General features: G+C 37.5%; 1 protein-coding gene and 1 non-coding gene across 2 annotated transcripts; both read left to right on the top strand.

Annotated features, from left to right (window-relative positions):
- Positions 1–3,786: 3,786 nt before the first annotated feature.
- LOC130943108 (small nucleolar RNA R71) lies at positions 3,787–3,894 on the top strand. Its single transcript, XR_009071641.1, has one exon. It is a non-coding gene; the product is annotated as a small nucleolar RNA R71 (small nucleolar RNA).
- Positions 3,895–14,278: 10,384 nt separating this feature from the next.
- LOC130939913 (uncharacterized) lies at positions 14,279–15,550 on the top strand. Its single transcript, XM_057867980.1, has 2 exons — positions 14,279–14,764; positions 14,870–15,550. The coding sequence occupies exons 1-2, from the start codon at positions 14,279–14,281 to the stop codon at positions 15,548–15,550; spliced, it is 1,167 nt and encodes a 388-aa protein (XP_057723963.1).
- The last annotated feature ends 1,967 nt before the right edge of the window (positions 15,551–17,517 follow it).

Genomic DNA, 17,517 nt, shown 5'->3' with positions numbered 1-17,517 from the left:
TAAGAACAAGGAAGTTAAGGAATGAGTCCACCTTAGTGATGGTGGCGTCTTCTTCTTGAAGGACCAATGGCGTCCTTGAGCTCCTTTATGTCTCTTCCTTGCCTTTGTTGCTCCTCCCTCAAAGCTCTATGATCTTCTCTAATTTCATTGAGAATGATGGAGTGCTCTTGGTGTTCCACCCTTAATTGGTTCATGTCATGACTCAATCCTTCTAGAGAAGTGTTGAGTTGTTCCCAATAGTTGTTTGGAAAAAAATGCATCCCTTGAGGCATCTCAGGGATTTCTTGATGATGAGCTTCCTCATGCGTCTCTTGAGATCCATGGAAGGCCTATCTTATTTGCTCCATCCTCTTCTTAGTGATGGGCTTGTCATCTTCAATGAGGATGTCTCCTTCTATGACAACTCCAGCTGAGTAGCATAGATGGCAAATGAGATGAGGAAAAGCTAGCCTTGCCAAGGTGGAGGGCTTTTCGGCTACTTTGTAGAGTTCTAGAGAGATGACTTCATGAACTTCTACTTCCCCTCCACTCATTATGCTATGGATCATGATGGCCTGATCCACAGTAACTTCGGATCGGTTGCTAGTGGGGATGATGGAGCGTTGGATGAACTCCAACCATCCTCTAGCCACAGGCTTAAGGTCTAGTCTTCTTAATTGAACCGGCTTGCCTTTTGAGTCTCTTTTCCATTGAGCTCCTTCCACACATATGTCCATGAGGACTTGGTCCAACCTTTGATCAAAGTTGACCCTTCTAGTGTAGGGGCATGCATCTTCTTGCATCATAGGCAAGTTGAATGCCAATCTTACATTCTTCGGACTAAAATCTAAGCATTTCCCTCGAACCATTGTAAGATAATTCTTTGGGTTCGGGTTCATACTTTGATCATGGTTCCTAGTGATCCATGCATTGGCAAAGAACTCTTGAACCATTAAGATTCTGACTTGTTGAATGGGGTTGGTAAGAACTTCCCAACCTCTTCTTTGGATCTCATGTCGGATCTCCGAAAACTCATTTTTCTTGAGCATGAATGGGACCTCAGGGATCACCTTCTTCTTGGCCACAACTTCATAGAAGTGGTCTTGATGGGCTTTTGAGATGAATCTCTCCATCTCCCATGACTCGGAGGTGGAAGCTTTTGTCTTCCCTTTTTTCTTTCTAGAGGTTTCTCCGGCCTTAGGTGCCATCAATGGTTATGGAAAAACAAAAAGCTATGCTTTTACCACACCAAACTTAGAAAGTTGCTCATCCTCGAGTAAAAGAAGAAAGAATTGATGAAGAAGAAGAAAAAATGGAGGAGAGAGAGAGATGTGTATTCGGCCAAGGGAGATAAGAGAGGGTAGTGATGAGTGAAAATGAAGAAGGATAGAGGGGTTTATATAGTGGAGGGAGAGGGGTTAGGGTTCGGTCATTTAGGGTGGGTTTGGGTGGGAAAGAGATTTTGAATTTGAAGGTAGGTGGGGTTTATGGGGAAGAATGGATGAATGTGAGTGGTAAAGAGGTGATTGGGAAGAGAGATTGAGGTGATTGGTGAAGGGTGTTTGGAAAAGAGTGTTATTGGATTGTGTGAAGAGGAGAGAAGGTGAGTTGAGGTAGGTGGAGATCCTGTGGGGTCCACAGATCCTGAGGTGATTCTGTGGGGTCCACAGATCCTGAGGTGTCAAGGATGAATCATCCCTACACCAATTAGGTGTGTAAAACGCCCTCTGCCTGCAATCCTGGCGTTTAACGCCAGACTGAAGCTTGTTTCTGGAGTTAAACGCCCAAATATAGCATGTTTTTGGCGTTTAACGCTAGCCTGATGCTTGTTGCTGGCGTTAAACGCCAGCTTTCCTCAGGGTGCAATCCTGACATTTAAACGCCAGACTGCTGCTTGTTTTTGGCGTTCAACGCCAGATTCATGCTCTGTTCTGGTGTTGAACGCCAGCCAGATGCTCCTTACTGGCGTTTAAATGCCAGTAAGCTCTTCCTCCAGGGTGTGCTGTTTCTTCTGCTGTTTTTGATTCTGTTTTTAATTTTAGCAATTGTTATGTGACTCCACATGATCATAAACCTAATAAAACATAAAAGAACAATAGAAATATAGATAAATAAAAATTGGGTTACCTCCCAATAAGCACTTTTTTAATGTCAATAGCTTGACAGTGAGCTCTCATGGAGCTCACAGATCATCAGAGCATTGTTGGGACCTCCCAACACCAAACTTAGAGTTTGATTGTGGGGGCTTTGTTTGACTCTGTATTGAGAGAAGCTTTTCATGCTTCCTCTCCATGGTTACAAAGGAAGATCCTTGAGCTTTAAACACAAGGTAGTCCCCATTCAATTGAAGGACTAATTCTCCTCTGTTAACATCAATCACAGCTCCTGCTGTGGCTAGGAAGGGTCTTCCAAGAATAATAGATTCATTCACATCCTTCCCAGTGTCTAAGATTATGAAATCAGCAGGGATGTAAAGGCCTTTAACCTTCACTAACACGTTCCCTACCAATCTATAAGCTTGTCTTATTGACTTGTCTGCCATCTCTAATGAGAATGTGGCGGCCTGTACCTCAAATATTTCCAGCTTCTTCATTACAGAGAATGGCATAAGATTTATACCTGACCCCAGGTCACACAGAGCCTTCTCAAAGGTCATGGTGCCTATGGTACAGGGTATTAAGAATTTACCAGGATCTTGTTTCTTTTGAGGTAAAGTTTGCTGAACCCATGTATCTAGTTCACTAATGAGCAAGGGAGGTGCATCTTCCCAAGTCTCATTACCAAATAACTTGGCATTCAGCTTTATGCTGGCTCCTAGATATTGAGCAACTTGCTCTTCAGTTACATCTTCATCCTCTTCAGAGGAAGAATAGTTCTCAGAGCTCATGAATGGTAGAAGGAGGTTCAATGGAATCTCTATGGTTTCTATATGATCCTCAAATCCCTTTAGGTCCTCAATAGGGAACTCCTTCCTGTCTGGGGGATGTCCCATGAGGTCTTCCTCATTGGGATTCACGTCCTCCCATTCCTCCTTGGATTCAGCCATATAAACAATATCAATGGCCTTGCACTATCTTTTTGGATTCTCTTCTGTATTGCTTGGGAGAGTACTAGGAGGAGTTTCAGTGATTTTCTTACTCAGCTGGTCCACTTGTGCCTCCAGATTTCTAATGGAGGACCTTGTTTTAGTCATGAAACTTAAAGTGGCCTTAGACAGATCAGAGACTATGTTTGCTAAGTTAGAGGGACTCTACTCAAAATTCTTTGTCTGTTGCTGAGAAGATGATGGAAAAGACTTGCTATTGCTAAGCCTGTTTCTTCCACCATTGTTAAAGCCCTGTCGAGGCTTTTGTTGATCCTTCCATGAGAAATTTGGATGATTTCTCCATGAGGAATTATAGGTGTTCCCATAGGGTTCACCCATGTAATTCACCTCTGCCATTGCAGGGTTCTCAGGATCATAAGCTTCTTCTTCAGAAGATGCCTCTTTAGTACTGTTGGATGCATTTTGCCATCCATTCAGACTCTGAGAAATCATGTTGACTTGATGAGTCAATATTTTGTTCTGAGCCAATATGGCATTCAGAGCATCAATTTTAAGAACTCCTTCCTTTGAGGCGTCCTATTACTCACAGGATTCCTCTTAGAAGTGTACATGAATTAGTTATTTACAACCATGTCAATGAGTTCTTGAGCTTCTGCAGGCGTTTTCTTTAGGTGAATGGATCCACCTGCAGAATGGTCCAGTGACATCTTAGAGAACACAGATAGACCATAATAGAATATATCCAAAATGGTCCACTCTGAAAGCATGTCAGAAGGACACCTTTTGGTCATCTGCTTGTATCTTTCCCAAGCTTCATAAAGGGATTCGCCATCTTTTTGTTTGAAGGTCTAAACATCCACTCTAAGCTTGCTCAGCTTTTGAGGAGGAAAGAACTTAGCCAAGAAGGCCGTGACCAGCTTATCCCAAGAGTCCAGACTACATTTAGGTTGTGAGTCCAACCATGTTATAGCTCTGTCTCTTACAGCAAAAGGAAAAAGCATGAGCCTGTAGACTTCAGGATCTACTCTATTAGTCTTAACAGTCTCACAGATCTGCAAGAACTCAGTTAAAAACTGATAGTGATCTTCTGATGGAAGTCCATGAAACTTACAGTTCTGTTGCATTAGAGTAACTAATTGAGGTTTCAGCTCAAAATTGTTTGCTTCAATGGCAGGGATTGAGATACTTCTTCCATCAAATTTGGAAGTAGTTGTAGTATAGTCACCAAGCATCCTCCTTGCGCCTCCACCATTGTTATTGGGTTCGGCCATGTCTCTCTCTTTTTCGAGATTCTTTGTAAGGTTTTCTCTGGATTATTGTGCTTTAGCTTCTCTTAGCTTCTTCTTCAGAGTCCTTTCAGGTTCAGGATCTGCTTCAACAAGAATGTCCTTGTCCTTGCTCCTACTCATATGAAAAAGGAGAGAACAGAAAAGAAAGAGGAATCCTCTATGTCACAGTATAGAGATTCCTTTATGTTAGTAAAAGGAGAAAAGAATAAAAAAAGGAGAAGAAGAATTCGAACACAGAAGAGGAGAGAGGGTTTGAATTTTTGAGATGAAGAGAAGTGTTAGTAATTAAATAAATAAATAGAAGAAGATGAGAGGGAGAGAATTTCGAAAAAATTGTTTTTAAAAAAAATGGTTAGTAATTTTCAAAAATTAAAAGAATAAATAAAATTAAAATTTAAAATTTGAAACAACTAGTTAATTAAAAAGAATTTTTAAAAAGGGAGAGGAGTTTTCGAAAATTAGAGAGATAAAATTAGTTAGGTGGTTTTGAAAAAGATAAGAATTAGTAAAACAAAAAAGTCAATTAGTTAGTTGAAAAAGATTTGAAATTCAATTTTGAAAAGAAAAAAAATTTGAAATTGATTTTGAAAAAGATATGATTTGAAAAAAAATATTTTGAAAAGATATGATTGAAAAAGATATTTTGGAAAAGATTTGATCTTTTTAAAATTAAAATTGATTACTTGACTAACAAGAAACTAAAAGATATGATTCTAGAATTTAAAGATTGAACCTTTCTTAACAAGAAAGTAACAAACTTCAAATTTTTAAACCAATCATATTAATTGTTAGTAAAGTTTTTGAAAATTATGAAATAAAGATAAGAAAAGATTTTGAAAAATATTTTCAAATTTTCGAAAATCATAAAAGAAAAATGAAAAAGATTTGATTTTTGAAAAAGATTTTGGAAAGATAAGATTTTTTGAAAATTAAAATCTTGACTTGACTTACAAGAAATAACTTATTTTAAAATTTTTTGACTACGTCAACCCAAAGATTTCGAAATTTATGAGAGAAATAAGGAAAAGATATTTTTTATTTTTGAATTTTTAATGATGAGAGAGAAAAACACAAATATGACCCAAAACATAAAAATTATGGATCAAAACCAATGATGCATGTAAGAACACTATGAAGGTCAAGATGAACACCAAGAACACTTTGAAGATCAAGATGAACATCAAGACTTATTTTTGAAAATTTTCAAGAAAAGAAAAACATGCAAGACACCAAACTTAGAAAATTTTAATGCTTAGACACTATGAATGCAAAAATGCATATGAAAAACAACAAAAAACACAAAACAAGAAAATTTAAAGATCAAACAAGAAGACTTGTCAAGAACAACTTGAAGATCATGAAGAACACATGCATGAATTTTCGAAAAATGCAAAGGTTTTTAAGACATGCAATTGACACCAAACTTAAAAATTGACACTAGACTCAAACAAGAAACACAAAATATTTTTTATTTTTATGATTTTATAAATTTTTTGTATTTTTTCAAAAATTCCTTTTTTGGAAAAATGGAAATAAATAAAAAAATTTGAAAGATTTTTGAAAACTTTTTGAAAAGAAAATTACCTAATCTGAGCAACAAGATGAACCGTCAGTTGTCCAAACTCGAACAATCCCCGGCAACGGCGCCAAAAACTTGATAGGAAAAATTGTGATTTACTCTTTTCATAACATGAACAATTCTTAGCAATGGCTCCAAAAACTTGGTGCACACTACTATGGTTCACTCACATTCTTCACAACTTCGCACAACTAACCAGCAAGTACACTGGGTCATCCAAGTAATAAACCTTACGTGAGTAAGGGTCGATCCCACGGAGATTGTTGGTATGAAGCAAGCTATGGTCATCTTGTAAATCTCAGTTAGGCGGATTCAAATGGTTATAATGGTTTTCATAATTAAAAGATAAATAAAGCATAAAATAGAGATAGAGATACTTATGTAAATCATTGGTGGGAATTTCAGATAAGTGTATAGAGATGCTTTACTCCTTTCCATGGCAAGCTGTATGTAGGGCATCACTGTTGTCAATGGCTACTTCCCATCCTCTCCATGAAAATGGTCCAAATGCTCTGTCATAGCACCGCTAATCATCTGTTGGTTCTCGATCATGTCGGAATAAAATCCATTGATTCTTTTGTGTCTGTCACTACGCCCAACAATCGCGAGTTTGAAGCTCGTCACAGTCATTCAATCCCTGAATCCTACTCAGAGTACCACAGACAAGGTTTAGACTTTTCGGATTCTCAAGAATGGCCACCAATAATTCTAGCTTATACCACGAAGACTCTGATTAAGGAATCCAAGAGATACTCGCTCGTTCTAAGGTAGAACGGAAGTGGTTGTCAGTAACGCGTTCATAGGTGAGAATGATGATGAGTGTCATGGATCATCACATTCATCATGTTGAAGTGCAACGAATATCTTAGAACAAAAATAAGCTGAATTGAATAGAAAATAGTAGTAATTGCATTAAAACTCGAGGTACAGCAGAGCTCCACACCCTTAATCTATGGTGTGTAGAAACTCCACCGTTGAAAATACATAAGTGATGGTCCAGGCATGGCCAAATGGCCAGCCCCCCTGAAGGTCTAAAATCACATACCTTGATTAAAGATCAATCAAAAGACGTCTAATACAATAGTAAAATGTCCTATTTATACTAGACTAGTTACTAGGGTTTACAGAAGTAAGTCTAAATGCAGAAATCCACTTCCGGGGCCTACTTTGGTGTGTGCTTGGGCTGAGCTTGAGCTTTACACGTGCAGAGGCTTTTCTTGGAGTTAAATGCCAAGTTATAACGTGTTTTTTGTGTTTAACTCTGGTTTGTGACGTGTTTCTGGCGGTTTACTCCATAATGCAGCATGGAACTTGCTTTGAACGCCAGTTTGCGTCATCTAAACTCGAACAAAGTATAGACTATTATATATTTCTGGAAAGCTCTGGATGTCTACTTTCCAACTCCGTTGAGAGCGCGCCATTTGGAATTCTGTAGCTCCAGAAAATCCATCTCGAGTGCTGGAAGGTCAGAATCCAACAGCATCAGCAGTCCTTTTTCAGCCTCCTATCAGATTTTTGCTCAGCTCCCTCAATTTCATCCAGAAAATACCTGAAATCATAGAAAAACACGCAAACTCATAGTAAAGTCCAAAAATGTGAATTTTGCATAAAAACTAATGAAAACATCCCTAAAAGTAGCTAGATCCTACTAAAAACAATGCCAAAAAGCGTATAAATTATCCGCTCATCCATCACAACTCATGATTTAAATAAAAAGGTTATATTAGAAAAGTTATCCTCACTTTCATCTGGGTTATATTATACCAAGATTAGTGCAATTGAATCACATGTCATTGTAAACTAGAAGTTTACTATCCCAAATGAATTCATAACTTAGCATGATGCAGAGAATTATTGAAAACTCCCATAGACATTCACTAAAGAACCAGAAGATTCTTAAATCTAGTGAATTTTGTTGTGCTGCATGCTCTCAGGGAAAGTTAATTTTAAGGCCATCACCAATAAAGATTGGATTTGAGTCACTTGAATTTCTAGAAAGGATTCAAGGCGATATATGTGGACCTATTTATCCACCATGTAGATCTTTTAATTTTATGGTCCTAATAGATGCATCTTCGAGATGGTCACATGTGTGCTTATTGTCTTCTCCCAACCTGGCGTTTACAAGATTACTGGCTCAAATTATTCGATTAAAAGCACAATTTTCAGAAAATCCAATCATAAGAATTTGTCTTGATAATGCTGGTGAATTTACTTCCCAAGCTTTTGATGCTTATTGTATGGCTAATGGAATAAGTGTTGAACACACAGTTGCTCATGTTCACATACAAAATAGGTTAGCATAATCACTTATTAAACGCCTCCAATTAATTGCTAGACCCTTACTTATGAGAACAAATCTCCCAACCTCGGTTTGGGGGTATGCTATTTTACATGCCGCAGCACTTATTCATTTAAGGCCAACGAGTTACCATCAGTTCTCTCTTATGCAATTAGCTTTTGGCCGGCAGCTAAATGTTTTCCATTTAGAATATTCGGGTGTGTGATATATGTTTCCATTATACCACCTTCTCGCACCAAAATGGGACCCCAAAGAAAATTGGGGATGTATGTTGGATATGATTCTCCCTCTATAGTGAGGTATCTTGAGATATAAACTAGAGATGTACTTAAAGCCCGGTTTGCGAATTGTCATTTTGATGAATCAAAATTTTTAACATTAGGGGGAGAGAATAAGCTTTCTAAAAAGGAACTTAATTGGAATGCATCATCTTTGATGCATTTAGATCCTCGATTGTGGTTTTATGTGAACTAGAAGTTTAAAAGATTATACATTTGCAAAGGATAGCAAATGAATTGCCTGATGCATTTTCTGATACAAAGAGGATAACTAAATCCTATATACTGGCTGAAAATGCTCCGATTCGAGTTGATGTCGCAGTCGGACAAATTGCCACCAAAGCAAATTCACGCCAGAAGTGTGGCAGGTCTATCGGTTCCAAAGACAAAAATCCTCAAAAAAGAAAAGAGGTAAATACTATTCCTGTTGAGAAAGACATATTAAAGATACCTGTAGTTGTCCAAAATTTTGATATAATTTTAACGCCAGAAGACGTTCAGGTACCTGAAATTTGTGAAAATGATGAGATCTCGATAAATTATATCTTACAGGAGAGAAATGGGACTTAAATAAGACAATCGTCAATGAAATATTTGCATATAATGTGGCATTAAATATCATGCATGAAAGTAAGGATTTTGAGCTAAGATCAGTCAAAAAATGTCAACAAAAAAATGATTGGCCAAAATGGGAAGAAGCCATGAAGGCTGAGTTAGACTCACTTGCAAAACGTGAAGTCTTTGGACCTGTAGTCCATACACTAGAAGATGTAAACTCTGTTGGATACCGATAGGTATTTGTGAGAAAAGAAATGAGAAACATGAAGTTGTATGCTACAAAGCTCGACTTGTAGCACAAGATTTTTCACAAAGGCTCGGTATAGATTATGAAAAAATATATTCCCGTGTAGTAGATGCAATAACTTTGCGTTATTTGCTCAGTTTATCCGTATATCATAAACTGCATATGCATTTAATGGATGTGGTAACAACCTACTTATACGGCTCATATCTATATGAAAGTCCCTGAAGGACTAAAGATATCTATACCATCCAATGAATATTCACAGGGGTTATACTCAGTCAAATTACAAAGATCTTTATATGGTCTAAAGCAATCTGGAAGAATATGGTATAATCGTCTTACTGAGTATCTAGCCAAAAACGAATTCAAGAATGATGATATCTGTCCATGTGTTTTCAAAAAGAAATCCGCATCTGGATTCATTATAATTGTTGTGTACGTTGATGATTTAAATATCATTGGAACTCCTGAAGAGATTCCAACAATTATAAAAGCTCTAAAAGAAGCGTTTGAGATCTTGGAAAGACTAAATTTTGTCTCGGCCTGCAGATCGAGCATATAAAAAATGGAATGTTCATTCATCAAACAACATACACAGAAAAGATCTTGAAGAGATCTTATATGGATAAGTCCTATCCATTAAGTACCACAATGATCGTAAGGTCTTTGGATGTGAAAAATGATCAATTCCGTCCTAAAGAAGAAAATGAAGATATCCTTGGTCCTGAAGTACCATATCTTAATGTCATTGGAGCTCTAATGTATCTTGCTAATAATACACGACCCGATACATCATTTGCTGTGAATTTATTAGCAAGGTATAGTTCATATCCAACCAAAAGACATTGGAATGGAATTAAATAAATCTTTCGATATCTTCATGGAATGATTGATATGAGATTGTTTTATCCATATGGATCCAAGTCCCAACTAGTTGGCTATGCAGATGCAGGATACTTGTCTGATCCATATGAAGGGAGATCTCAAACAGGATATCTGTTCATATATGGTGGTACAGCTATATCATAGAAGTCTACGAAATAGACAATTGCAGCAACATCCTCTAATCATGTTGAAATACTAGCCATACATGAAGCAAGTTGCTAGTATTTTTAGCTCAAGATTTTGATCCAATATATTCTGTCATCATGAGTACTGATTAATCATAAGATAGCTCCAACTGTCCTATTTGAAGATAATATATAATGCATTGCTTAACTTAAGGGTGGATACATCAAATGTGATAGAACAAAGCATATTTCTCCCAAATTCTTCTTCACTCATGATCTTCAAAATCAAGGAACAATTGATATCCAGCAGATCTGCTCAAGTGATAATCTGACAGATTTATTTACAAAGTCACTCCCAAAATCCTCCTTTGAAAGGTTGGTACATCAGATTGGGATGCGCTAATTTCGAGACATTAAATGATGTCGACAAGATGGGGAGACTGTACTCTTTTTTCCTTGGTCAGGTTTCTTTCCCATTGGGTTTTTCTTGACAAGGTTTTTAATGAGGCAGTCCCTATCACAAAGAATATTGTACTCTTTTTCCTTCACTAAATTTTTTTCCATAGGATTTTCTTTAGTAAGATTTTAACGATGCATAATCCTAAATGGTCATCCAATGGGGAGTGTTGTGATAAGAATACCTGATGTGGATGCCCACTTTCCATGGGACTTGGTTTACTAAGGGTGATTGCATTTAATTATGTTTGAAAAGTAAAACTTCCTTATGCTTATAAATAGCAACGTAATATGAAGCATCCGAGACACATCAATAACAATCACAAATATTTTTCTTTCTCTCTCTTTATACATTATAAATTCTCTCTCTTTTATCTCTCTGTAATTTTTAAGTTATAATATCTATAATATTAGTAAATATATAAATTATTTTTATTATAGTGAGATAAAATCATATTTATATTTTTTTATTTATTTTTCTTCCTTATTTATTTATTTATTTATTTTACAACACAAATTTATTTATCTAATTTAAAGGAGACAAAAGCAGTAAAATGATTAACATTTTTTACAAGTATCATGTTTCTCGCTGTAACAATTCAGATGTAGGCCTATCAATAATAATTTATTCATCAATGCGGGTCCTATTATTATAGACAAAGTTTAATTTTATTTTAACACTTTAAATTTATACAAGTAAAAATTTTTTGCAATCTACACAATAGTATTGACCAAAAAATAATCCCTCAAAGAACATTATATTATTTTTGAAAGATAAAAGGTTTCAAATTAGTTCCTAAAAAAATACAATCATAAATCAAATATATTAAAATAATTGATTAATATGTTGTGTCAATAATACATTGCATGTCTCATGTCATAACTTTTTCTAAAGTTAAATTTATCTTTAAAAATATATACCCGAGTCATTTTTATATCTAAAGCTTTAAAAAGTGAGTCAAATTGTTATTTGTTTCTGTGTACTCTATTCTATTGTGTTGAGTTCTTTTATTTAAAAAAAAGTGAATCAAATTAATCTTTAAATAAATCTTTAAATAAATTGATTTTGCTTTTATAAATCTTAAGTTTTCGTCCCCAAACCTAAGCTGCAAGGACAGTCCGTTTTGTCAACAAGGTAAAAGAGTTGAGGAATACAACTTGTCCCATGCTGCTATATGAGGAAACAGCTCGGAAGCTAAGATACAAATTACTACACACTTTTTCAACCTTTTTGACTAAATAGGTGTTGGCCACGAGAAGTTATCATTGTAGAGTAGTGGCGGCTTTGCATGCTTAGTTGCTTACATTTAACTTAATAATAATTTAAATTGATACTTTATTTTTAAGGATTTATCTCGGACACATATTAAAATTATAAAACAAATTTTTTTTATTAAAAATATAAAAAATTTAAATTTTCAATATATTTATTTTATATTTATTAGTTAAAAATATTTAAAATTATCTATTAATAGTAAATTTATCATGTATCCTGTGTTAAACCCTATTTTTAATTAGTGATGTTATTTATTATCAATCTGTATGTTTAATATTCTAAAAATACGTTTCACTAATAAAAAAATAAACTTGGCTAATATATATTTAGATAAAGTATTTTTGTTTTTGAAATTCGTTAAAAATTTTAAAAATATTTTTAAATTTTATTTTGTTTTAATTTTGTTCTATAAATTTTTAATTTACATCAAATATACTCTTACGGCTAATTTTTTAAAGAATTTAAGACCAATTCAACAATAACTTTATAAGAACAACTATCAATACAAGCAAATCAGAGATAATTGTCATGTATTATGCTGGATTAGTCATAAATTTTTTGAAAATTTAGTTGTCAGGAGTATATTTGATGCAAATAAAAAATTTTTAACAAATTTCAAAGATAAAAATATATTTTATCCTATATTTTTTAATACATAATAAAAATATTATTAATAAAATTTTAATTTTTTAATAAATATAAATAAATATATTAAAAAATTAAATTCTTTTATATTTTATTAATATATTTTTTTAATTTATAATGTTAACATGTATTTTTAGAGAATAAGATAGATAAATTCTAAAAATGTAAGTATATACCCTTATAGAATAAATTAAGATGAATAAAGTAAACATATCATTTTTTCGATAATTAATGTATTTGTAATCTATACAAGACTAGTGTATGATTGTTGCTGCATGTGTTTCCTGAATATAAATGCTATTAATTTTTCTCTTTCATGTTTTTCACAACGGTTGAAATGTCATTTTGAAAAAATCAATATATATAATTATGTTAGATACACACTAATCAGTTATTTAAATAAATTATTAGTATAAAATAAATATTAAAATATAAAATATATACTAAATAATTAATTTTAATCAATATATATTTATAATAATTAATTTTAATAGCTAATTTTAATTTATAAATATATATATATATATATATATATATATATATATATATATATAAAGAGTTTATGATTTTTGCTGCATGTGCTCCTTGAGTATAAATGCTACCAATAATTTTTCTCTTTCATGTTTTTCACAGCTGTTAAAATGTCATTTGAAAAATCAACATGTATGTCTTTGCCATCCAGCAGTGCACCACTATTTGTTTTATGACTTTCTAATGGATTAATATATAATACAGAACGTAAGAACAACGGATATATATACTATATAGTCCAACTTTAGCTTTTTGAAATCATTTTCAAAAGCAACTTGATCCAACTATGGCATTCTATTGGATTTATTTATAACAATACCTAACATTGGATATAATCTAATTTTTCTAAATCTTTTTTAAAGACCACTTGTTGGTCTAACTAAATTCAAAGAAGTTATCCTTTTCGTGTATAACTAATTATTATCATCACAAACCTATGGAACAAAGAGACGGGAAGATGAACATGTGAATACAGACCGAGATACATTATAAAATAAAAGCAAATAGATTCCTTTTTTGGTTGGTGGCACTCATGAAATTTGGCATTCGTGCCTAACCTGCACGTTTAAAATAAGACCGAGTGGTATTATTTTAACATGACATTGGAATTTGACATCAAATAGGGTTTTATTTATTTTATTTTATTTTTACTTGAAACTCCATTTATTTTCAGAAGAAAATAAATTAAAAAATTGATATCTACTACTATTGGAGCCGGGATCATCCTAGAAAGTCCGAACGGGGTCGTATACGAACAGTCGGTCAGATTCGAGTTTCCCATCTCGAACAACCAAGCAGAATACGAAGCCCTCATAGGAGGCTTGACCCTAGCAGCAGAGGTCGGCGCAAAAAGGCTGGAAGTATGCAGCGATTCCCAAGTCGTCACTTCCCAAGTAAACGGCAGCTACCAAGCCAAGGACCCCTTGTTGCAGAAGTACTTGGAAAAGGTCAAGAGCTTGAGCCAAAAGTTCGACGAGGTCACGGTCCAGCATGTACCCAGAGAAAGGAACACACGAGCAGACCTCCTATCAAAGTTAGCCAGCACGAAGCCAGGGGAGGGAAACCGGTCTCTCATCCAAGGCATGACAAGGGAACCTGCAATTGTACTACACACAACAACCCTAAGTTCTTCATGGCTAGACCCCATCACAAACTACCTAGAACACGGCCAAGTCCCTGCTGACGAAAAGGAAGCGGTGAAATTAAGGAGGGAAGCGGCCAAATACGCCGTCATCCAAGGACAGCTATTCAGAAAGGGGCTCAGCCAACCCCTACTGAAGTGCCTGCACCCCGACCAAACGGACTACGTCCTCAGGGAAGTCCACGAGGGCTGCTGTGGGCACCACATCGGAGGAAAAGCCCTAGCAAGAAAGTTGATCCGAGCTGGGTACTACTGGCCGTCGATGATGGCAGATTCCAAAGAGTTTGTCAAAAAGTGCATAAAGTGCCAACAGAACGCCAACTTTGCCAAGGCACCGGCAAACGAGTTGAGCTTGCTGACGACCTCCCGGCCGTTCGCACAGTGGGGAATCGACCTCTTGGGGCCCTTTCCCGTCGGCCCTGGGCAGGTCAAATATCTCATAGTGGCAATTGATTACTATACCAAATGGATAGAAGCCGAACCATTGGCTAGCATATCCTCTGCCAATTGCAGAAAATTCATGTGGAGGCAGGTGATAACACGGTTCAGGATACCAGAAGTCGTCATCTCGGACAACGGCACACAATTTGCCGACAAAAAGTTCACAGAATTTCTCAACGGCCTAGGTATAAGGCAAAAGTTCTCTTCGGTAGAACACCCTCGGACGAACGGACAAGTGGAGTCCGCCAACAAGGTTATCCTTTCAGGGCTAAAGAAGAGGTTGGACAACAAAAAGGGTGCTTGGGCCGACGAGCTGGCATCAGTTCTCTGGTCTTACCGAACGACCGAGCAGTCCTCCACCAAGGAAACCCCTTTCCGATTAACGTACGGGGTGGACGCGGTAATACCCGTAGAAATCGGAGAACCGAGCCCACGACTTCTTTTGAAAGGGGTGGAGGAAGCCGTAGAAAAGGACCTGATAGAAGAAGCCCGAGAAATGGCCCACTTGACAGAAACGGCGCTAAAACAAAGATTTGCGCTCCGCTACAACACCAAAGTGCTCAAAAGGGAATTCGAGCCAAACGACCTCGTCCTGAGGCGAAATGATATCGGCCTGCCGACCCCCGGAGAAGGCAAGCTGGCGGCTAACTGGGAAGGCCCATATAGAGTCAAGAAAGTGATGGGAAAAGGAGCATTCAAACTAGAAAGGCTCGACGGCAAGGAAGTCCCGAGAACTTGGAATGCGGACAACCTTAGAAGATTCTACTCCTAGAGGACGGAGCGACCTGCCGACTAATCTAGCTAAGTAGTTAATTTGTCGTTTGAACTTCATAGAAACTTGCAAGTCTTTTATGTGGATACCGAATAAGATACACTTGTGCAAATTCTCCATTCTATTTTACCTCCATTTTTTCAGATAAATCACCTTGTCGCGACTGACAACGACATGCGACCCGGGACTGATCACCCCGGGAAGCCGTCAAACACCGTTGTAACAAACAACTACACGAAAGGCCACGGGCCGCCGGTCTAAGCGACTTCAAACCAAAAACGGTTAATAGGAACGATAACGCGAGCATGCCGGAAAACGACAAATATAAACCAAAACGGTTAAAAATGATAACGCACTCAGATAAGTAAGATTTATATCGACAACACGGGCAAACGACCAAAAAGGTCATTGTTCACGAGCCAAAAATAAAACGGCTAACATCAAATAGTTCACAAAAGCCAAAAACGGCAAAGACTAAAATAGTTTACAAGTCAAAAGAAAGCGGCTAAACAGGAACTGAAGGGTCATTTCGTGGAGGCATCAACAACCTTGCCGTCATGGATGACCTTGCGGACACCAATCGCCGACGTATCGAACTCAGGGGCAATAATTTTGACCTGTGCTTTAAGGGCTTCCTCGGTAGCCAGGATCGCGCCCCTGCCCTGTTTGACGACGTCCTTGTACTTAGCCTTCCATGTCGACAGTTCGGCCTCCACGGCCTGCTTCTCTTTCTCAACTTCGGCCACGCGCTTTTGCGCCTCGCCGACCTGACCCTCCAGAGCCATTTCGCGCTCAGTTAAACGTTCAACCATCGCGACCGACTCTTTCAGCTTCTTCTCGGCATCCGTTGCCTTCTGTTCGGCGGCAGTAGCTTTCTGCTCGGCAGTGGTGGCCTTCTTCTCGGCAGCATCCAGTTTTTCCGAAGATTGAGTCAATTGCTGCCGGAGAGTTTCAACTTCACCTTTTAGTTCATTATTTGCTCTCCCAGCAGATTCCAACCTTCGGCGGAGGGACTCCATCCCGGTTAGCTCAAACTCGGCCTTCCGGGCTATCACGGCACCGCGCAAAAGGGTACGGTACATCCACCTCGCCTGCGCGGCAAGAGAAGACTCCTGGAAGTACTCCTCGGTACCAGGGATCAACTGGGAATCTATGAAGTCGCTTGCATTAAAATTCCTCTCCATAACAGTAAGGGCTCCCTCAGGGCTAGACGACGCCGTGGAAGCCTTCTTTCTTTTTCTTGGGTTGGGGACCTCTTCCACCTCAACGTCCGGACCAGGAACAGAACCATCAGTTCCTACCACCTCGTGGACAGGGGAGGCATGGACGGCCTTACCACTCTCGACCGCGGCACCCTGAGACGAGGTACCGATCCCATCGGTTGCGGCTTTCTGCTCGGGAACGTCTTTGTCCTCCGGAGCATCAGGTCCCTCGGGGGCAGGTTGCTCGTCACTCTCCTCATCACCGCCGCCGAGGAAAGTCTGGAACAAGTCGGGAAGACCCGTCACGGACGCAGACATATCCACTGCAGGAAAACATGGAAGGTCGGTTAGTCGTCACATAATACCAACAAGAAGGAAAAAGAATAAAGGGTAAAGTAAAAAGCTTCTCACAAATGTAATTACGACCGGAATCCCGATCACCCATGAGGAGGTGGGGGTTTACTGGGTTCTTCCCAAAAACTGCGTTTAGCACCTCGGCAATCTGCTGATCTTCTGCCGACATGTTTTTATAAACTACCTTAATAAAACTATTGGCTCCTGCCCCGAAGCTCCAATAAGTCGGGATGAGCCGTACCCCTTCCAGGGACAACCAAAAGGGGTGACGACCTTTGGCCGGACGGACCTTAAAATACTTGTCCTTAAACCCGTGGTAAGAATCTTCGAACAAGTCGAAAATCTTCCGACCCTGAGCAGCCCGGAAGGGCATGAACCCTTTTCTATGTTTCCCCTGCTTGGTAGGGTTTG

Source organism: Arachis stenosperma, chromosome 7 (assembly GCF_014773155.1).
Source record: "Arachis stenosperma cultivar V10309 chromosome 7, arast.V10309.gnm1.PFL2, whole genome shotgun sequence".
In the NCBI taxonomy this organism is placed as follows: domain Eukaryota; kingdom Viridiplantae; phylum Streptophyta; class Magnoliopsida; order Fabales; family Fabaceae; genus Arachis; species Arachis stenosperma.
This window is presented reverse-complemented; position numbering and strand designations above follow the sequence as displayed.